Here is a 19,684-nt window from a genome sequence, read left to right as displayed (position 1 = left end):
CATAAACTTCCTGTATGATCTTCGATAAGTCACTGTCTCTATCCCTCAATTCCCAACCTTCTACTTCCATGTTGCATCCCATTTCCCATCCTTTGTCTGTCTTGTCTATTTAGAGGGGAAATCTTCAGGGCAGGGACTGTCTCTTACTATGTGTATATATAGCACCTAGTTCACTGAAGCCTGGAGGTTGGTTGGCTCTCTAGGTGCTACACTGATAAAAACAACAAATAATATACAGATCTTCTATGGTGATTTTCATCCATAAATATCAAAGCATTTTACAAAAGAAGGTAAGTAGCACCCCCATTTTACAGATTGGAAAACTGAGCAAAGAGAGGTAAAGATACTTGCTGAAGTCACATAGCAGGTTAGTGGCAGAGGCAGGAATAGAAACCAGGTCTTCTGAGTCCAGTGCCTTACCCACAGGACTATGCTAGGAATGACAGCCTACCTTTAACATGTACTTTTTATTAAGAATACTTTCAGGATTAGGCTCATGTTTGATTTTTTAAAAGGTTTACTACTTTGTATTTAAGAGGGCTAACAGTATTAGCATCTCTGCAGTGGTTATGCTCTGCTAGAAGATCAAATCCTGAGAGCTGCTGAATACCTGCACCTTCCACTGAAGCCAATGGGAATTGTGGGATTCAGCACATCTTAGGGCATAGGCTATGGTTTGGTACATTTCCTAATCTTGAATACATACAGTTTACTACATTCACAGCATATATTTTTTCCAAAAGGGCATCTGAAAAAAATCGGACACTGCTCTAGTCACCAGCTGTCATTTAAAATTCTCTAGAAACCTACTACCCTCTCTGTTAATACTTAGGTAAGAAAAATGACCAAATGTCTTGCATTTCCAAAAATCACCAGTATGCTACTGGAGATGGAAAGACAAAACAGTAGGCGAGAGAGTAAAACAAGCATGCAAAGCAAAATATGAAGCTGTGGACTGGGGTCAGTATTGCCTGTGAAAGCTACCATGAGATTTCAGTGAGACATACACGAATTCACAGATATTAAGGCCAAAGAGGACCATTATGATTATCATGAATCATTCTTGTAGCTCTTTTCAGAACACTTTCCAATTAATTATATACAGAGGTAATAGCTCCCTGATTCCGTGTACCTGGGCACCATCAGTTGTTAGCTAAGTGATCAATTCCTCTTTATGCATCAGCATGAGATCTAATATAGAATTGCTTTAAGTCAGTTGCAATACTTTTTGTGTTAGAAAATTATAATTATAATTTTTAGAAACTCCAAGGATATTTTACTAGTGGCTGCATGAGACCTCCAGCATATGTCTCCCAGACTGAATCTCCCTGTGATAAAGCAGTTTTTCTTTTTACACATTATAAATAAACGTTTAAGGAGCTGCTCATCCTGTTTCCTTGCAATTGCATAAAGTTTTTCTTTTCTCTGCTAGGTCTTTAAGACACTCTATGTCACAGAGCTCCATAGAGATCTAATACAGCATTAACTTACCTGCAGTGGACAATGACTGGGGCATTCTTTTCTTCTGCACATTGCATGGCCTCTTCCACATCCTGCACCAGTTGCAAGAGGGCTGGTGCTTGATCTGGTGTCTTTTGGTCTGGCCAGGATGTATACCAGTAATGTCGCAGGTTTCTTACTTCACCACTTTTCTGTGACCCAGTTATACAGAAAATTAGTATACTACTGCAAACATTTTCAAAGATTCTTCATCAAAACTGATAAACGATGACAATCCGTTTCTTTGGGCGTGTCTACACCACCAGTGCGCCTCCGAGCTTGTGTCGACAGACTTGGGCTCACGGGGCTTGTGCTACAGGGCTAAAAACAGCTGTGTGGATGTTCAGGCTCAAGCTCAGGCTCTGAAGTCCAGGGAGGATGGTGGGGCTTCAGAGCCTGAGCCGCAATGTCTTCACTGCTATTTTTAGTGCCAAAGTGCAAGCCCAAGTCTATAAATCCGTGCTGCTGTGAGTTTCAAAATGCAGTGTAGACATACCCTGTGAGAACAGCAGAAGTAAACCAGTGCGAAAGGAAAATGAGCATCCACACACAAAGTCATAAAACGCAGAAATTCTGATTTCAAGGCTCACTACTGCACTTGAGCAAACTGTTAAAAAAAAATTCACTAAAAACCCTGCTAAACTCTCATGCCCTTTTTCAGAGTTCTCTGTCCCAGCTCCTCCACATTAGTGCCAAGAGTTGTGTGCAAAATGATTTCTCCTTTATACAAGTCTACAGCCATCTTACTCTCCTCCTGACAGATTCATTCAGGAAGGCTACAGTGGTTTATAACACAATTGTTTTAATGAAGTATTTGATAGACTCTCAGATAAATTGATCTATTACCCTTTCTGTTTGTATATTTTATATAAATAATAATATACATACACACAGCAAGACATTCAGAGACATTGAGGAAAGCGAGATTTGTGCCTTTAGTTATGGCCTCAAGTTTTTGGGCATCAACACAACCCACCTTAGGCCTAAGTTTCAGAGGTGCTAAATGGAGCTAGCAATCCTCAAAGTCTTGGGCTTAGCCTTGCAGAGACTGTCTGGAGCAGCCAGCATTTGGCTGAATAATTCTCTTCAAAAGGCAGGAAAGCATCCAAGGAAAGTAACCTTTAGCTTCCACAGACTTCCTTTAAACACTTGACCGAGTTTTAAGGAAGCAGTGGAGAGCAATTTTGGTTTCAGACTAAGAACTAGGAGTAACATTTTCAAAAATGCCTAAGGCCCAGATTTTTAAAAGGTGTTGCTCTGCTCAGCATTGCAATGTCTAATTAATTTAGTCTTATTTTCAAAAGTGATGTACACACTAAGGAAACTTAGTCTCACTGAAAGTCAATGGGACTGCAGGCTGCATGACCGTCCCTCCCTGTCACACTATGAGGGAGGCCATGCCTCCTCGCTGCCATGTACCTATAAAGGTAAGCTCAAAAGGGAGGAATTAGCTGCACTTAGTGCTCCGTCTGTCTGAGAAGGATGGCAGTCTGTCATCAGCCAGGGCAGGGCTGCAAATAGTTAGTAGGCTCTGACCTGCAATCAGGGCAGAGTGGTTAAGCAGTCTATGAGCCCCAGATAAAGGCGAGCACCAACAAGTCTAGAGGCTCTGGCAGGGGCGAGTGCCAGCAGAGTCTAGGGGCTGCAGCAGAGCTGAACAGTAGGGTACCACAGGCCCCCTGGCCTAAGATGGGGGTGCTGCCACCTCAAAGGCAGGGTGGTAGGGGGATGTGGGCCTACCCAGTTCCTTCACATCCCAACCCAAGGCCTTAACAGTGGCAGAGTAGTCCACCACTGGGTCAGCTGGGATCCGCCAGCAACATGCTAACCTTGTATCCAGCCAACACTCAACCGGTCATCTAGTTCCCCTGGGCTACTTCCTACATCCCTAGAATTTGGTACCTCTGTACTATGAGGGTCATCCGTCATCTTGGACAGCTCTGGCCAGTCTTCAGGCAGCAGGCCCAGCCCCCAGCAGCTCCTTGGCATCTCGGTCGGCTGGCTGCCGGGGGAGATCCGGCCAGTCCTCAGGTAGTAGCCCCAGCAGCTCCTCAGTGTCTCAACTGGCCAGCAGCCCCGGGAGCTCTGGCCAGTCCTCAGGAGGCAACCCCGGCAGCTCCTCTGCAGGCTCCAGCAGCAGGCGGGATGCATCTGTCTCCCGTGACGGCTCCAGCTCAACTTCTGCTTCCTGTTCCGCCCTTACATTTATGGCGGGGCAGACGTGGCTCCCCTGGTTCTGCCCTCCAGAGGGCGTGTCGTGGTCTCTCCCTGTCACTCTCTGAGGGAGGCCATGCCGCCTCACTATAGGGACTTGAAACTCTTAAGTCACTTTTGAAAATGAGACTGAGGCTCTCAAGTCAGTTAGGATTTGCAAAGCTGAGCAAAGAAACACCTGAATACCTTTAAAATCTGGGCCTAAGTCTCATTGACTTTCAGTGGGATTTGGGCTCTTTAAGTCCAGATCCTCAAAGGTATTCAGGCTCCTACCTTCCACTGAAAACAATGGGAGTTAGTTGCCTAAATACCTTTGAAGATCTGGGCCCAGAATCACTTTTGAAAATGAGATGTAGGAGCCTAAGTCACTTAGCAGTTTTAAATTTTCCAGTCGGAGAACCCTGAATTCAGTGACACTGTATACATTCATTCCTACTGAAAAGAAAATACTCTTTATCTATGCTTCACTGAGATTCAGGAGGCGTGGGGTTAGGTTGGGAAGAAACAAGGTTTAATTGGTGGTTCAAAGCCCAGAATCATGTTACTGCTAAAGGTGGGATAATCAATCAGTGGCTAGACCCTTGTTAGGTTCCTTTTAAAACGAAAAAGGCTTCTTTCTCCCTTTGCTTTATTCCTTTCTGAATTCCCAAAGCCTGCTAAGGCCTGATCTCTGTCCTGAAAGAATTATGATAAACCATCCTCAAACCTTGTTGCTGAGAAATGTGTATCAGTCTCTGCAGTGCAGCTGGTGGATCACATTAAATTTCTAATCAGTTTAGATACTACAACATCCTACCTCTATCTAAGGGAGAATGTCCATGGCATTGGAGAATGTGACGCAATTAATGGCTTCTGTGGTTTTCATTACCATGCCATTTATTGTAAGTATACTCCAGAGTGACAGGCATTATTGCCATTATATGATAAAAGAACAGTTCCAGACAATGACATCTCACTAAACAGCTTCTTTATTTCTCTTCTGGCAGCTTGGAACCATTCACCTACCAGCTTCATTTTTTTAGTACTGCCCCACTGATGCTGAAAGCTGAAGTGTTGCTTAGTTGAATAACCAAGTGGGGATGTGACCTTAAAATGAATGGAGGGAACAGGTTGTATTGAAAAGGAACTATGTGCTTGGACACATGCAATGCCAATCAAAGCTTCAGCGTCACTTGTGTCAGCATAACATTCTCATTTCCTGAAGGGATATAGATTATAAATTTAAACCGTTTTTAGTCCTCTCTGCTTTTATATCTGCCACCTGCTCTCTCCACCTCTTTTCATCTGCCTTGGGGTGGCTGGTGTTATAAGACATCCCTGATCCCAACCAACAATTTGGTTTTAAAATTCTATTTTTCCCCCGATAGAATCCTACAAAACTATATACATAAAAGAGGCCAGATTTACCCCTGCACTAAATGCACATCTGAGCAGAGCTGGCTGAAATCAGGATTTCCAAACAAAACCACATTTTTTGAAATTTTTCACAAAGCAGAAATTCCCAAAAGAATTCACTGCCAGGATTCTCGGGGCTTCTTTGCTCCCTTGTGCAGACTCAGGACCCAAGCCCTGGCTAGAGCTAGGATTCCCAGGACTTTCAAGCTCTCTGCTCCACGGTAGGGAGTCTGGAAACCCTGATATCACTGGTATGGCAGAGCTGCCCTGCAGTTGCAGACCCTGGTAAGTCTGGAGTCCCCAGCCCAGGAACAGTGCATGTGAAGGAGCTTTCCCAGAGCTGTGGCCCTATATAGTGTGCTTGGTGGGGTTGCCCTGGAGCATTGAACCTTGGAAGTCTGGGGCTCCCAGCCCACCAAGCAGTCTGCCGGGTGCTTCTTAACTGAAAACTTTTTGTGCTTTTGTTTTTTTTTGTTGAACTTTTCCATGCAAAACAGACAGACATGTCTTGCAAAAAAATTTTATTTGGCTGAAAACTCAATTTTCTGTCAAAAACAGTTCTGACAGGAAAATTTTGATCAGCCCTGATCACTAGTATTAAACTGCTGCATTTAACCACAATTCTTGAATAACCTTGTGGACATGGCACCCTGACTGGGATTGTCAATTTCACTGAGATAGCTGCAGTAGCTGAGTGAAATTAACAAAGGCCTTGACTGTGAGACAAGGGGACTCAAATGGACTTTGGCTCAATTTTATTCTTTCTGTTGTGTCACACTGTCTGAGACATGGTTGTATTTAAGAATTATGCAAGTCTGCACATGCTTGGAAGTAATCTTTCCTTCCCCTTCCCACTTCCCACTCCCTCAGAGTGTGATCTTCAACTCATCCTCTGAGCCAAATGCATGATTGACAGACTCTCCTTGCTCTTGAGCCAGACACAGTGTTTGGTATGCTGGCTCCCTGCATATTAGCACATGGCTGGTGAGACTCAAAGCTGTTTGTGTGAAAGGAGGCTTGTTCGCAGTTTGGGAAGTAATTCTGCCTTGCTATACTGAGTTCAGGGCTGGATCTGATACATGAAAAGATGTGTGAAGATTTTACAAAGAGACCTTTCCTATTTAAGTATATGCCTTGAGACCATGGAACCTAGTGAGTTGTAAAATAGGACGGTGATATCCTGGATCAGGTAGCAATAGAGTATTTAACAAAATAATTATGTGCTGGAACTCCGTATTCACATGGTGGCATGGCTGTTATTCGTTTGGAAATCTAAGTGTTTTATTTCAAACTGTTAACTGGCAGGATATCATAATTAGAAAAATTAACACTGGGGATGTAGTGGTGAAAAGTGCTCAACAAGCTATCAGCAGTTTTATTCCATTTACTGTAGCATATTTCCTTTAAGCAGTTTCAGTGCTAGTTCACCTAACTGCTTAATAGAATAATAAGGATGATACGTATCAAAAAAGGTTTAGCCGCATTGAGCAGTGGTGGAATTACTGTACCATCAGCAACTGCTAAATAGATTGGTAGACACATTACTGAGGGAAACGGGGAGGAGACAACACAGAGGCCAAAGGAGTAGAACAGATGGTCTAGAAGGGACAGGACATTAGACTGAGATTCCCGAGTTCCCTTCCCAGCTCTACTGCATATTCTCAGTGGCACAAAAGTCATCTTAGCTTTCTATATAACATTTTGCACCCAACAATTTGACAAACACAATAGTATACAAGAAGTTTAATAATGTTAATGTGAAGACTAGAAGCACAGTTTAAGCTTTTCCAAGATTAACAGCTTCCAGAGATCTCTACTCAACCTAGAAAATGTAAAACCTCACATAAGGCCAAATTCTCAGCTAGCGTAAATCAGGATAGCTCCAGAGAAGCCAATCGAGCGAAGCCAATTTACAGCAGCCGAGGAACTGACCCATATTGCATGAAATTCCTTGTACTCCATACAACATCATCACAAAGTTCATGATATTAACCTAAAGCCAATGTCTTTAGTATGACTTATAAAGGCCAGTTCAAAGTTAGGTAAGACACTATCCCCAAGCTAGCATGTCAGCACAGAAGACAGTTGCACAGAATTACTCACTGGTCTCTTCCAGTGAATGAACACATTCCTGTTACAAGTGGCCTGAAAGTCTTTAGACTGTACGCATTCAGTCTACATCTCCGACTGCTTTTATTATTGCATTGTTTACATTTTTGGGATCTGATCAGGGGCATCATGAATGCAGTAGCGACACGCGATATATGCACAGTAATGCACAGTGGATACGATTTGTACTCAGTTCTCCATGAACAGTCCTGTTTAAGGCTTTGAATTTCTACGCTATTGTAAATACATCTGAGCGATCTTACCTTCAGGGTGATGAGTCTTAATCGGTAATCATCTGCTTGTATGACCTGGTCAACTGTGATTTCTATTCCTTCATAGGTGACCTGTTCCTCTGGCCAGTACTCTGTACATTTCTGCATGCAACATAAAATATATTTAAGGAGACACCAACGGTGGTTCACTTCACTATGCAGAAATTGTGCCAAGTGCATGTTTAGATGGATCAGGATGCAGAATTTTTCTGTAACAGGATGCAACTCAACTTTTTATTTTAAATATAGGGGCCAAAGTTTCAGGTAGTCTTCTTTGCAGTCACCTAGTTAAAATCCAATGTGCAATTACCTATCTCACTCACATGCATAAAACTTGATTTGTGTGTGTGCACAATGTGATGTATATGCACATTTTAAAATTTCATTTGGGAAGCCAGAAAGAAATGTAGCAGTGTTTATTAATATGCTATTCTATTCATTTTTATTATGATAATGACTGATATTCATTAATAATCTGCTCTTTGATCATTAATATTTCTGTGCTGGGCACAAACTGATATGGAAATGTACAGTACACCTTTTCTGTCTATAATAAAGAGACATTGTTCTCTGAATTTGAAATTATAATCTGCATTTCTTTTCCCTACAAAAGGACATGACTGGAAATGATTTTGGAATATAGAGTGTGTTCAAAACCCCACTATAAAATGGGAAAAGATCCTACATCAAAGCAAAGGAACTAAAAGGAAGAAAGTGTCAGAATACAGATTTTAGTTTTGCTAAATTACTTTGGCCAAATCTATGGGCTCATTCAGTGTAACTCATACAGCCTGAATAACTGAAGCTACAATCCACATTTAAGGATATATTGTGCCACAGTGTTGCCTGAGAGGTAATGGAGAGCAACACTTCTCAGGGAAAGTACTGGGAAAGATTGTCTCTCACTGATACAATTTCTCCTGGGACTGCTCTGTGCACACAGAGTAGGCCCTCTGCACATCAGCAGAGATTGCTCCCCTTGTAAGCCTATTCCAGGGACCAATGTGGAGGGGGGTCAATTCTGAACAAATGGCTCCACAGGGATAAAACAGAGAGCAAGCAGTAAGCATGTTCCCTAGAGTACAGGGGCCGCTATTGTCGGAGGTCTTTATGCACCCATATAAGTGAAGGGAGAGAGAATACTTGAAAGCCCTTCCTTCTGCAAAATCCAGCACAATCTGGCCCTTAACCTTAAACTTTGTGAGCAAGTTAAAAAAAAAAATCTGCTGGAAGGGAAGGGCGAAGAACTAAAAAGTGTCTCGAAAAGCTGCTGGGCCAAATTCTCTTATGGTGTAAATGGATGCTGCTCCATTAATGGAGCCGTGCCACTTAACACTAGAAACAAATGTGGCCCATTATGTCACTGTGAACGCAGACTGAATTTTTCCCCTCCTCCTAAATTGCAGAATCCATTGTAAAAAGCGTCAAATGCGCCAGCAGCTATCAATAGCACAGACGCTATGTTGCTGAAATGAGTGGAGTAGGATCGCCCACACATTTCAAATCAGTTCGGATTAGATGTGACAGAGGGCTGGGATATTGAGCTGTTCATCCTCACGTTAGCAAAGCCACTGTGTATAGCAGAAGCACAAAGACTTCCTTACTAGCATCATAGCAGAACAAAGGTTTTAGTTCTGAATCTACGCACTGTGGAGACCTGATATTTATATATTAATATGTATTAGAAAAAAAAGAGAATATAGAAGACATTAGCATGGAAGAGCTTACCCTATATTTATGTCTGAATCTCACAGAACCATTTAATTTTTGATACCACAGGTATCAGGAAAGACTCAGTATCTCTCTATGTTAGATATACGCTGCAGCCAGCGTCACTACTGTGTCGGTAGCATGGCCGTGCAGTGTTTCCTGAGGCTGACATGACAGGTGAGAGAGTCTGTTGGTGTTGAATAACAGGAAATACTGATGCTAAAGATTATTTTGCATTCTAGTGGTACAACCCAGATGTAAAAACAACAGTGGGAAAGCTTCAGAGCAGAGAAGACAACGAAGGACATGATCGCTTCTTGGTCTCTTCTTCCTTCCCAAGTGTATGGTGGTAAAATTTTCAAAAGGGCCTAAGTGATCTTGAAGTCTAAGTCCCATTTTCTAAAGTGACCTAGGCATTTAGGGCCAGATTTTTAAAGGTAATTGATTTCAATGGGAGTTAGGCACACAGGCATTCCCACTAGGCACTTTTCTGCATGTTCAGGTGCTTAAATACCTTTGAGAATCTGACCCTAAGTCTCACTGAAAGTCCATGGGAGTTAGGCTCTTCAGACCCAGATTTTTAAAGGTATATAGGCATTGCTCTGCTCAGTGTTGCAATACCTAAGTCTCATTCAAATGTGACTTTCAACAAGACCAATGGTCCGAAGTGCTTAAATCACTTTTGAAAATGGGACTTAGCTGCCTAAATCACATAGGCCTTGCAACACTTTTGAAAATTAGCTCCTAAATCATTTGGGCACTTTTGAAAATTTTACCCCACTATTATTTCTTGCCTCATAGTTTCTACGTTGGTGTTGCGAAGTCCCGCGCTTCCAGAGTTTGCATCACCACTGTTTTGGGATCCTGTGGAATAACGTTATGATACTGGCCACAGGTTCCCAAAACAGTGGTGATGCAAACTCTGGAAGTCTGGAACTTTGCAGACAGAATTGTATGGGATGGATTGGTAGAAATACATTCTATAACCACAGACGTTAACTCTCATAAATACCAATTATAGCAGGGGATGATTCAAAAAAGTTTGGAACATCTTAATAGCTGCAATATTTTAACAGCATTTCCCCAAAATGATAAACAACTGGGGCAGTCCTCCACATACAAATCATCTTTAACTGCTTCTCATCATAACATTATAACAAGACATAGTATGTTTAATGAAGCAAGGACAGCTTAATGCAAAAAGGATGCAGAAGATAAGCCAAAATAAATACAGGATAAAGAGGTTCAGTCTCTGTTACTCTATTGTTTATAGGTATTCATATACAAAAATTAATAGGGCTTGAACTTGGTGGGGATGTTCCTTTGAAACCTTCAGAGATGAATTCAAAAAAAGGTAATTGCAAAGCACTATAAACTTTGGTCACTGAACCAGCTCATTTATTTCCATGGGTCTGGCACCTGTGCCTGAAATATCTGCTACAATAGAGGATTGAGACATAGCTCATATGTAATATCATTACCTCATTCATCTCTTCTATATTGGTAATCATGACAATGATGGGAGAATGCTCCTGCCACACCATTCTCCAGAAATCACTGACAGTATTTACTATGGGTCCCTGAGTAGCAATATATACCTTTTCCTCTTCTCCATAGCCCTGCCAACAAAGTAACAATAAATCACTATCAAACAGTGTGCGCACATACGCACATGCCTGGACACTTCAATCTTTATCCAGGGAAAGCTCTCATTGCCTACAATGGGATTATTGCCTGAGTAAAGTCTGCAGTATCAGGTCAACAGTTATCAATCCAAGAGGTATTGTGCTCACTCACTCTCTCCCTCCCGCGCGTACACACACACACACAGGCAAGGTAGAAGGTGCAACTTCAGGTTATACAAGCAGCAGGCAATACTATGGCAATGGGATTGATTCATGCTACAACAGCCTGGTGTTAACTCTAGGTCAGATCCTGCAAGCATAATTCCCATTGACTTTGCTGGGAGTTTTGCTTGAATCAGGCCAGTAAGGCAGGGAACTTCATGTCAAAAAATGCAAATATCTTGTTTTTATTGGACCAGAACCTTTACAATTGCACTCTGAGGTTCTGCTTCCAATAATAGAAAAACAAGACAGAAAAAGAAACCAAAACAAGATAGTCTTTAGAAGCCAATGGACATGGCGATTATTCTTAAATGATCAGTTGCAAACAGTCTATGCAGGTATATTGGACTGTTGAGCTCTTACCCGGATGTAGTTAGCATTGATATACGAGCTAAGAGGATCGTCCTGATCAGTTGAGGTAAGGCACACTCTGCTGTGAGGATCTACAGTGTGTAAAGAGAGAGTTAATAGTTATCTGTCAAGAGGAGTAAAAGATTTTTAAGATCATTTTCTAACCTTTAGTAATACAGCTAATTACTCAGGCATATTCATTAGTCTCCACAACAGATACCTGCGATGCTCTAAAGGGGGCACTGGGGAGTCTCTGATTGAAATGTGTGTATATATCACTGCATTTACTTTCAGTGTGCAACCATCAACAGATATTTGCATGCAACAAAATTAAATATCTTACTAAATTAATATTACTGCTCTAAGTAGAGGGGTAGTTCATCATTTATAACTGCAATAGCATTTGAATGATTCTTGGCATTTGACTATGTCATCTATGTCTAAGCTTTGAGATAAATTTCATGTAACGTATGCAAGCTCACTACATTCCTGTAATTTGATTTTGCGTTAATTTCATTTTTACGTGCATTAAAGTATTATTTAGCAAATAGTGTTAACAAGCAATGACTTCAGTGAGGCTTTCTGCCTAAGTAAAGGACTGAGTAAAAACTGTGTTAGGACCTCAAGATTTGCCCCATTCGGTTTTATAAATTCTATCCCTAACCTTATTTTTTGGTCTTAAATTAAGGCCTTGTCTACACAGAATAATTGCACCGTTTTCACTATGCTGGTATAGTTAAAGCTATACAACCCACACTAGAGTGGATGCAGTTATATTGGTGTATCTTAGGGCTTGTCTACACATAAACCACTACAGCAGCACCTCTGCAGGGGTGCCTCTGTAGCACTTCAGGAGAACCCCTCCTATCACCATAGGTAATCCACCTCCCCAAGAGGTGGTGTCTAGGTCGACAGAAGAATTCTCTCATAAACGTAATGCTCACCATCCCAGGAGTTAAGTCAGTTTAACTGGATTTTTCACATCCCCCAGGCCATGTCTACCCTACGAAAATACTCTGATTTTACAGAAGTCGATTTTTGGGAACAGATTGTATAAAGTTGAGTGCATGCTTCCACACTAAGCACATTAATTCAGCGGTGTGCGTCCACAGTACCGTGGCAAGCATCGACATTCCGAGCAGTGCACTGTGGGTAGCTATTCCACAGTTCCCGCAGTCCCCACTGCCCATTGGAATTCTGGGCTGAGCTCCCAATGCCTGATGGGGCCAAAAATTTGTCACAGGTAGTTATGGGTAAATGTCGTCAGTCAACCCTCCTTCCCTCCCTCCGTGAAAGCAACAGCAGAATCATTTTGTGCCCTTTTCCCTGGATTGCTTGAGCAGACGCCATAGCACCGCAAGCCTGGAGCCTGTTCAGCTCACGGCAGCAGTTATGACCATTGTAAATGCCTTGTGCATTATCGTGCAGTTTATGCAGAACCAGCACCTGAAAAACCAGGCGAGGAGGTGAAGGCAGCGCGGTGATGAGGACATGAACACAGATTTCTCTAAAACCGCGGTCCCCAGCAATTTGGAGATCATGGTGTTACTGGGGCAGGCTCATACCGTGGAACGCTGATTCTGGGCCCGAGAAACAAGCACAGACTTGTGGGACCGCATAGTGTTGCGGGTTTGGGATGATTCCCAGTGGGTTCGAAACTTCCGCATGCATAAGGGCACTTTCATGGAACTTTGTGACTTGCTTTCCTCTGCCCTGAAGCGCAAGAATACCAAAATGAGAGCAGCCCTCACAGTTGAGAAGCGAGTGGCAATAGCCCTGTGGAAGCTTGCAACGCCAGACAGCTACCGGTCAGTCAGGAATCAATTTGGAGTGGGCAAATCTACTGTGGAGGTTGCTGTGATGCAAGTAGCCAACGCAATCATTGAGCTGCTACTATCAAAGGTAGTGAGTCTGGGAAATGTGCAGGTCATACTAGATGGCTTTGCTGCAATGGGATTCCCCAACTGTGGTGGGGCTATAGACGGAATGCATCTCTCTGTCTTGGGACCGGACTACCAGGGCAGCCAGTACATAAACTGCAAGGGGTACTTCTCAATGATGCTGCAAGTACTGGTGGATCACAAGGGACATTTCACCAACATCAACGTGGGATGGCTGGGAAAAGTTCATGACGCTCACGTCTTCAGGAACTCTGGTCTGTTTAACTGGCTGCAGGAAGGGATTTACTTCCCAGATCAGAAAATAACTGTTAGGGATGTTGAAATGCCTATAATTATCCTTGAGGACCCAGCCTACCCCTTAATGCCCTGGCTCATGAAGCCGTACACAGGCACCCTGGACAGTAGTAAGGAGCTGTTCAACTACAGGCTGAGCAAGTGCAGAATGGTGGTAGCGTGTTCATTTAAAGGGTCACTGGCGCAGTTTACTGACTCGCTCAGACCTCAGCAAAACCAATACTCCCATTGTTATTGCTGCTTGCTATGTGCTCCACAATCTCTGTGAGAGTAAGGGGGAGATGTTTTTGGCGGGGTGGGAGGTTGAGGCAAATCGTCTGGCCGCTGAATATGTGCAGCCAGACACCAGGGTGGTTAGAAGAGCACAGCAGGAAGCGCTGCGCATCAGAGAAGCTTTGAAAACCAGTTTCATGACCGGCCAGGGTACTGTGTGACACTTCTGTTTGTTTGTCCTTGATGAAAAGCCGCCCCCTTGGTTGACTGTAAATTCCCTGTAAGCTACACACCCTCCCCCCTTCGATCACATTGCTTGCAAAGGAAATAAAGTCACTATCGTTTAAAAAACATGTATTCTTTATTAATTGATTATAAAAATAGGGAGGTAACTCACAAGGTAGCCCAGGTGGGGTATGGGAGGAGGGTAGGAGGGAAGGAAAAGGCCACTTTAAAACTTTTTGAATGACAGCCTTCTGTTGCTTGAGCTGTCCACTGGGGTGGAGTGGTTGGGTGCCCGGAGCCTCCCCCTTCCCGCATTCTTGGGCATCTGGGTGAGGAGGTCATGGAACTTGGGAAGGAGGGAGGGTGGTTAAGCAGGGGCTGCAGCGGCAGTCTGTGATCCTGCTGCTGTTCATGAACCTCCACCAGACCCCAGAGCATGTCCGTTTGATCCCGCAGTAGCCCCAGCATTGCCTCATGCCTCCTCTGATCTTCCTGCCGCCACCTCTCCTCACGTTCATCGGCCACTTTCCTGTACTCTGCTATCGTGTCCCTCCACACATTCTGCTGAGCTCTGTCAGTGCCAGACGACTGCATGAGCTCAGAGAGCATTTAATCGCGCGTGTGTTTTTTTCGCCACCTTATCTGAGATGGCCTTTGGGACGGATGCGGGAGACTTGAAACATTTGCAGCTGCTGGAGGAAAAAAAGGGAGTGAAGTATTTAAAAAGATACATTTTACAGAACAATGGCTATACTCTTTCACGGTGAACAACATTATTCACATTATATAGCACATGTAATTTTGGTACAAAGTTGCATTTTGCATCTTATATTGAGTGCTTGCGGCTTTGGTGTAAGAGATCACACACACAGTGCCGGGCAACAGAATTCGGTTTGCAGGCGGCCATGGTAAGCCATAGTCGTTCGACTTCTGCAACCTTCATAACAGCAGTGCCCTCCTCTCCCATACCAAGCAAAGCACGTTGAGTTGGCCATTTAGTGCTGCGGTTTTCCTGTTAACGTGCAGCAGCAGAAACCAAACTTATCCCCCGCCCCATCCAATTCTCTGGGATGATAGCTTTACCTCTCCTCCCACCGCATGGCTGGTATCAGGGAAGATCCCTGCTAGCCAAACGTGAACAGCTCAGCGCTAATGCCCCCACCACCACTGCGTGGCTAACTGCGGGGAGGATTGCTTTTCAGCCACAGGCAAACAGCCCAGTAGGAATGGCCACCTCTGAATGTCCCCTTAATTAAATTCCCCTATTGCAACCAGGTTACCATGAACGATATCATTCTCCTGAGGATAACACAGAGAGATAAAGAATGGATGTTGCTTGAATGCCAGCAAACACCAGGACCATATGCTGCCAGGCTTTGTCATGCAATGATACCAGATTACTTGCTACTAGCATGGTGTGGTAAAGTGTCCTACCATGGAGGACGGAATAAGGCTGCTGACCCCAGAAACCTTCTGTAAAGGCTTTTAGAGTATCTCCAGGAGAGCTTCATGGAGATGTCCCTGGAGGATTTCCGCTCCATCCCCAGACATGTTAACAGACTTTTCCAGTAGCTGTACTGGTCACGAATGCATCCCAAGTTCTCAGGGCTACTTAATCAATAAAAAATGCTTGCTTTTATAACATGTATTATATTTAAAAAGGTACACTCACCAGAGGTCCCTTCTCCGGCTTCGTTGGGTTGAGAGGGTATTTCAATCAGGGTGATAAAAAGATCCTGGCTGTCGGGGAGAATGGTGTGATGTGTGCTCTCCTCAAGCTCGTCGTCCTCCTCCTCCTCATCTTCCCCGTCCGCAAAATCTTCAGACATGGCGGAAAGTACCCCATCATCGGAGTAGATGGACAGGGGTGGGATAGTGGTGGCGGCCCCCCCTAGAATTGCATGCAGCTCAGCGTAGAAGTGGCATGTCAGGGGCTCTGTCCCGGAGCATCCGTTGGATTCTTTTGTTTTCTGGTACGCTTGTCTGAGCACCTTAAGTTTCACGCGGTGCTGTGTTGCATCCCTCTGTAGCCTCTGTCCCTCATGGCCTTGGAGATTTTTTGAAATGTTTTGGCATTTCATCTTTTGGAATGTAGTTCTGATAGCACGGATTCCTTTCCCCATACAGCGATCAGATCCAGTACCTCCTGTTCAGTCCATGCTGGAGCTCTTTTTTGATTCTGGGACTGCTTGGTCGCCTGTGCTGATGAGCTCCGCATGGTCACCTGCACTGATGAGCTCGCCTGGCCAAACAGGAAATGAGATTCAAAAGTTCCCAGGGTTTTTCCTGGACACCTGGCCAGTGCATCCGAATTCAGAGTGCTGTTCAGAGCAGTCACAATGGTACACTGTGGGATAGCTCCTGGAGGCCAATACCTTCGAATTGCGTCCGCACTAACCCTAATTCGAAACGGCGATGTTGATTTCAGCGCTAATCCCCTCATTGGGGAGGAGTACAGAAATCAGTTTTAAGAGCCCTTTATGTCGAAAAAATGGCTTTGTTGTGTGGACGGGTGCAGGGTTAATTCAATTTAATGCTGCTAAATCTGACAAACTCGTAGTGTAGACCAGGCCTCAGTGACAGAGTAATTTCCTAGTGTAGACCAGGCCTTATTCATTGGGGAATAAGCCACACCACCGTAACCATTTTTATACCACTGTAACTGCATCCACATCAGGAGGAGTTATACTGGTATAACTATTTTGGTAAAAAAACCAAAAAAACCCCCCAACCCCAACTGAAATAGTTATACCAGTATAAAAACAGTGCGCAGACCACGCCTAAGTTGCAGTGTCCCTTAAAGTACTGTCATACACTCACAGCGCAAAGAAGCAAAACAATGTTAGTTATTTTTCTACAGTCTTTTCTAAGAGTGTTTTGAGCCTACACTAGGTTTTGTAGTAGGATCGCCCCAGGATGAGATTTTTTAAATGGAAGTGACAGATGATAATACCTAATTCATAGATACAAATTTTCATCAGTAGATCTCAAAGTAGGTTAGTATCATTAGTGCCATTTTACAGATGGAGATACTGAGGCCGGGAGAGATGAAGCGACTTGCTCTAGTGGCAGAGCCAGGAATAGAACCCAGGTCACCCGTGGCCCATCGCAGTACTCTATTGCTAGGCCACACTGCCTCCCTAACAATAACATTATTGAAAAGTCTTAGAAAATTTAATAAGGAGTGAAAGCAATATGGCTGTATACAATTAAATAGGGTTGCCTAGAAATTTTGCTTAGAACCAAAAAGACTGAAAGAGAATGATATATAATATCTTTCCTTTTTAGATTTTGACCCATCTATGAAGTTCAATAGCAAGGATAAAATTTTCTATCACATTCTGCAAGATAACCCAAAAAACTATAGAAAAATGATAATTTTCTATTCAATTCTGTGGCACTTTTCCATAAGCGAAGAGGTTTCAAATTTTCTGTCAACATGCAAATTTAACAGTTTGTGAAACAGCCAAATTAATCTGCTTAGCTTGACACGTCTCCAAAATCAAACACACCCTCACCCCTTAAAAAGACTCCCCAAAACCATCTTCACCATCACCACCACCACCACAAAAATTGGGAATCTGCCAAAGAAATTTGCTATAAAAGAAATATAAATTAACTGGATTACAGCCCATTATCATGTTTTTCACGGACTGCAATTAACTCTAGGGTTGCACGTAAACTAATCATTATGTTAAGTACCTGCTTACCTTTCAGTGGTAATCGCCTCAAATACTTCTGGAGTTACATAGCTGGATAGGGAATTTTAGGTTTTTTGTTTGTTCTTTAATTTTTAAGGTATACTTTTTGCTTTCAATGTCACTTTTATAATGAAGTGCCTGCTGCTCCCTAATGTAGATTGGACGTCACATTTACCTGAGTCTGCCCACTGGCAAATATATCAGCACTACAGCATAGGTTTTGCTGTGTAACATGGTTGGCCATTCCTTCCTAACTGTTAGCTTGCACCAAGCAATTATGGAAGACCCTCGTGGTGACACAGGCAGCATAGGCTGTATTTGGTTAGTCTGGAAACTAAAGAGCCAGGAGATCCACATAGTCATGAACCCACTGGCCACCTCTTCAGCCCACCCCATCGTGCCCCAATGCTCTCTCCTCCATGGTACTGTGGAGAGAACTGCCAAAGAGCACAGCTTTATGTCAGGAAGAAAGTACACAATACCCCTGTATGGCGTACCAGTTCCCCACCCCTCCACTGGAACTGGGTGTGTTCCACATAGAGGGACAGAGGGCAGCACTTAAATAATTCCAACAGAAGTGATGATAGTGTGTCCTTTGGTTTCCCGTGTGGCAGCCTGCCATCCTCATCAACCAAATGGCATTGGGTTATTATGTTTCAGAGACATGGATGGTTTTGAAATTCTTGATTTTTATTCCAGTAAATGGAAAAGTCTGAATTCCTCTGGATAAATTCCTTGTTAACATTTATTGTCAGTCTAGAGTGGGAACCAGTCCTCCCATCTAGATGGCTCACAGCAACGGAAATGAGCATTACCGGATTTTGTAAGACTGAGATGAAGTTAGCATCAAGAAAACTAGCCTGAGGAATGACCAAGTACTTACTGAATGCACAGGGGAAAAGCTAACAGGAACCTGATTAAGAGCGATAGGACAAGATTTTCAAAAGTGGCTAGCAATTTTGTATGCTTCCATTTTTGTGCGTTTAACTTGAGACACCTTAAAGAACTCCAATCTTCAAAAAAGTGCTGGACAGCCCCCTTTAGAAATCAGGCTTCTTTAAGGTATATCTATTTGGGTTCCCAAATGGAGGCACTTAGAATCACTAGTCATTTTTGAAAATCATTGCTGTAATGTCCAAACTAACATAAAGCTTGAAAGAAATGATAAGGCACCCAACCGTTAGCATGTTTTAGGATGAAGGTTCTGAAATGTTTGGCTGAGTGTTTTTAACACTTCTGGTCCCAGAAGGGGTATCTATATGGGATTTCTGACTCAGACTGGAAGTTTAAGATTTGGGGGTTTCAGAAGAAAGCCTATTCTTGCCAGATTTCCACTCCAGTTTTGTAGACTGAAGTGATTGGCACAGTTGATCAGATTCTAATTTCTGGATAGTTATTTATCTGAGCCTAACTAGCACTCTGAACCATTTGGGCTTCCCTAACAAAGCTGCAACAGAGCTTGATGGTGGCATCTATCTGACAATGGCTTAGAGAAAAGAGAAGGATCTGTCAAAACATTAATATTCAGACACGACATCTTATAATTGTATCACTTTCCAAACTATCTTTAAGTGTGACAGAGGGGAAAACGATAATGGCTGTAAAATCAATCCCAAGCAAAATGTTTCTCAAAATTTCCATTCTTGGCTATAAGTAATAAAAAAAACTTACATTTAAAAAAGAAAGCTGTATTATATTTTCTTGAAGAGACTGGGCCAAATCCTGAGGCCCTTATTCATTTTTCACTTGGGGCCCGATCCTGAGAAGTGCTTCGCACATTAGGCCCAACCCAGCACACAGTGATGTAAGTGGGAATCTTGTCATTGACTTTAAAGGGCACTGGATCAATGCCTTCATTAAGAATTAAGTCAGAATTGAAGTGTTCAGTACCTTTTAAAATAAGGTTTATTGAGTGGCACCTTATGACTCAAGTAGTCCCACTGGCTTCAAAG

The 19,684-nt window shown here is 43.1% G+C and overlaps 1 protein-coding gene across 12 annotated transcripts in view; it reads right to left on the bottom strand.

Moving 5' to 3' along the window:
* The window catches only part of PTPN5 (protein tyrosine phosphatase non-receptor type 5), a 140,183-nt gene that overhangs the window by 8,702 nt on the left and 111,797 nt on the right, over positions 1-19,684 (bottom strand). For all 12 annotated transcript variants that reach the window (XM_038407609.1, XM_038407610.2, XM_043516735.1 and 9 more), the window contains 4 exons: positions 11,411-11,490; positions 10,682-10,819; positions 7,482-7,592; positions 1,492-1,652 (listed from right to left, as the gene is read on the bottom strand). In XM_038407609.1, the coding sequence (XP_038263537.1) occupies positions 1,492-1,652; positions 7,482-7,592; positions 10,682-10,819; positions 11,411-11,490 (490 nt within the window). The remainder of the gene's footprint in view (positions 1-1,491; positions 1,653-7,481; positions 7,593-10,681; positions 10,820-11,410; positions 11,491-19,684) is intronic.

This window comes from Dermochelys coriacea, chromosome 6 (genome assembly GCF_009764565.3).
Source record: "Dermochelys coriacea isolate rDerCor1 chromosome 6, rDerCor1.pri.v4, whole genome shotgun sequence".
Taxonomy (NCBI): domain Eukaryota; kingdom Metazoa; phylum Chordata; order Testudines; family Dermochelyidae; genus Dermochelys; species Dermochelys coriacea.
Note: the sequence above shows the minus strand (reverse complement) of the source record. Positions and strands in the feature narration are given on the sequence as shown.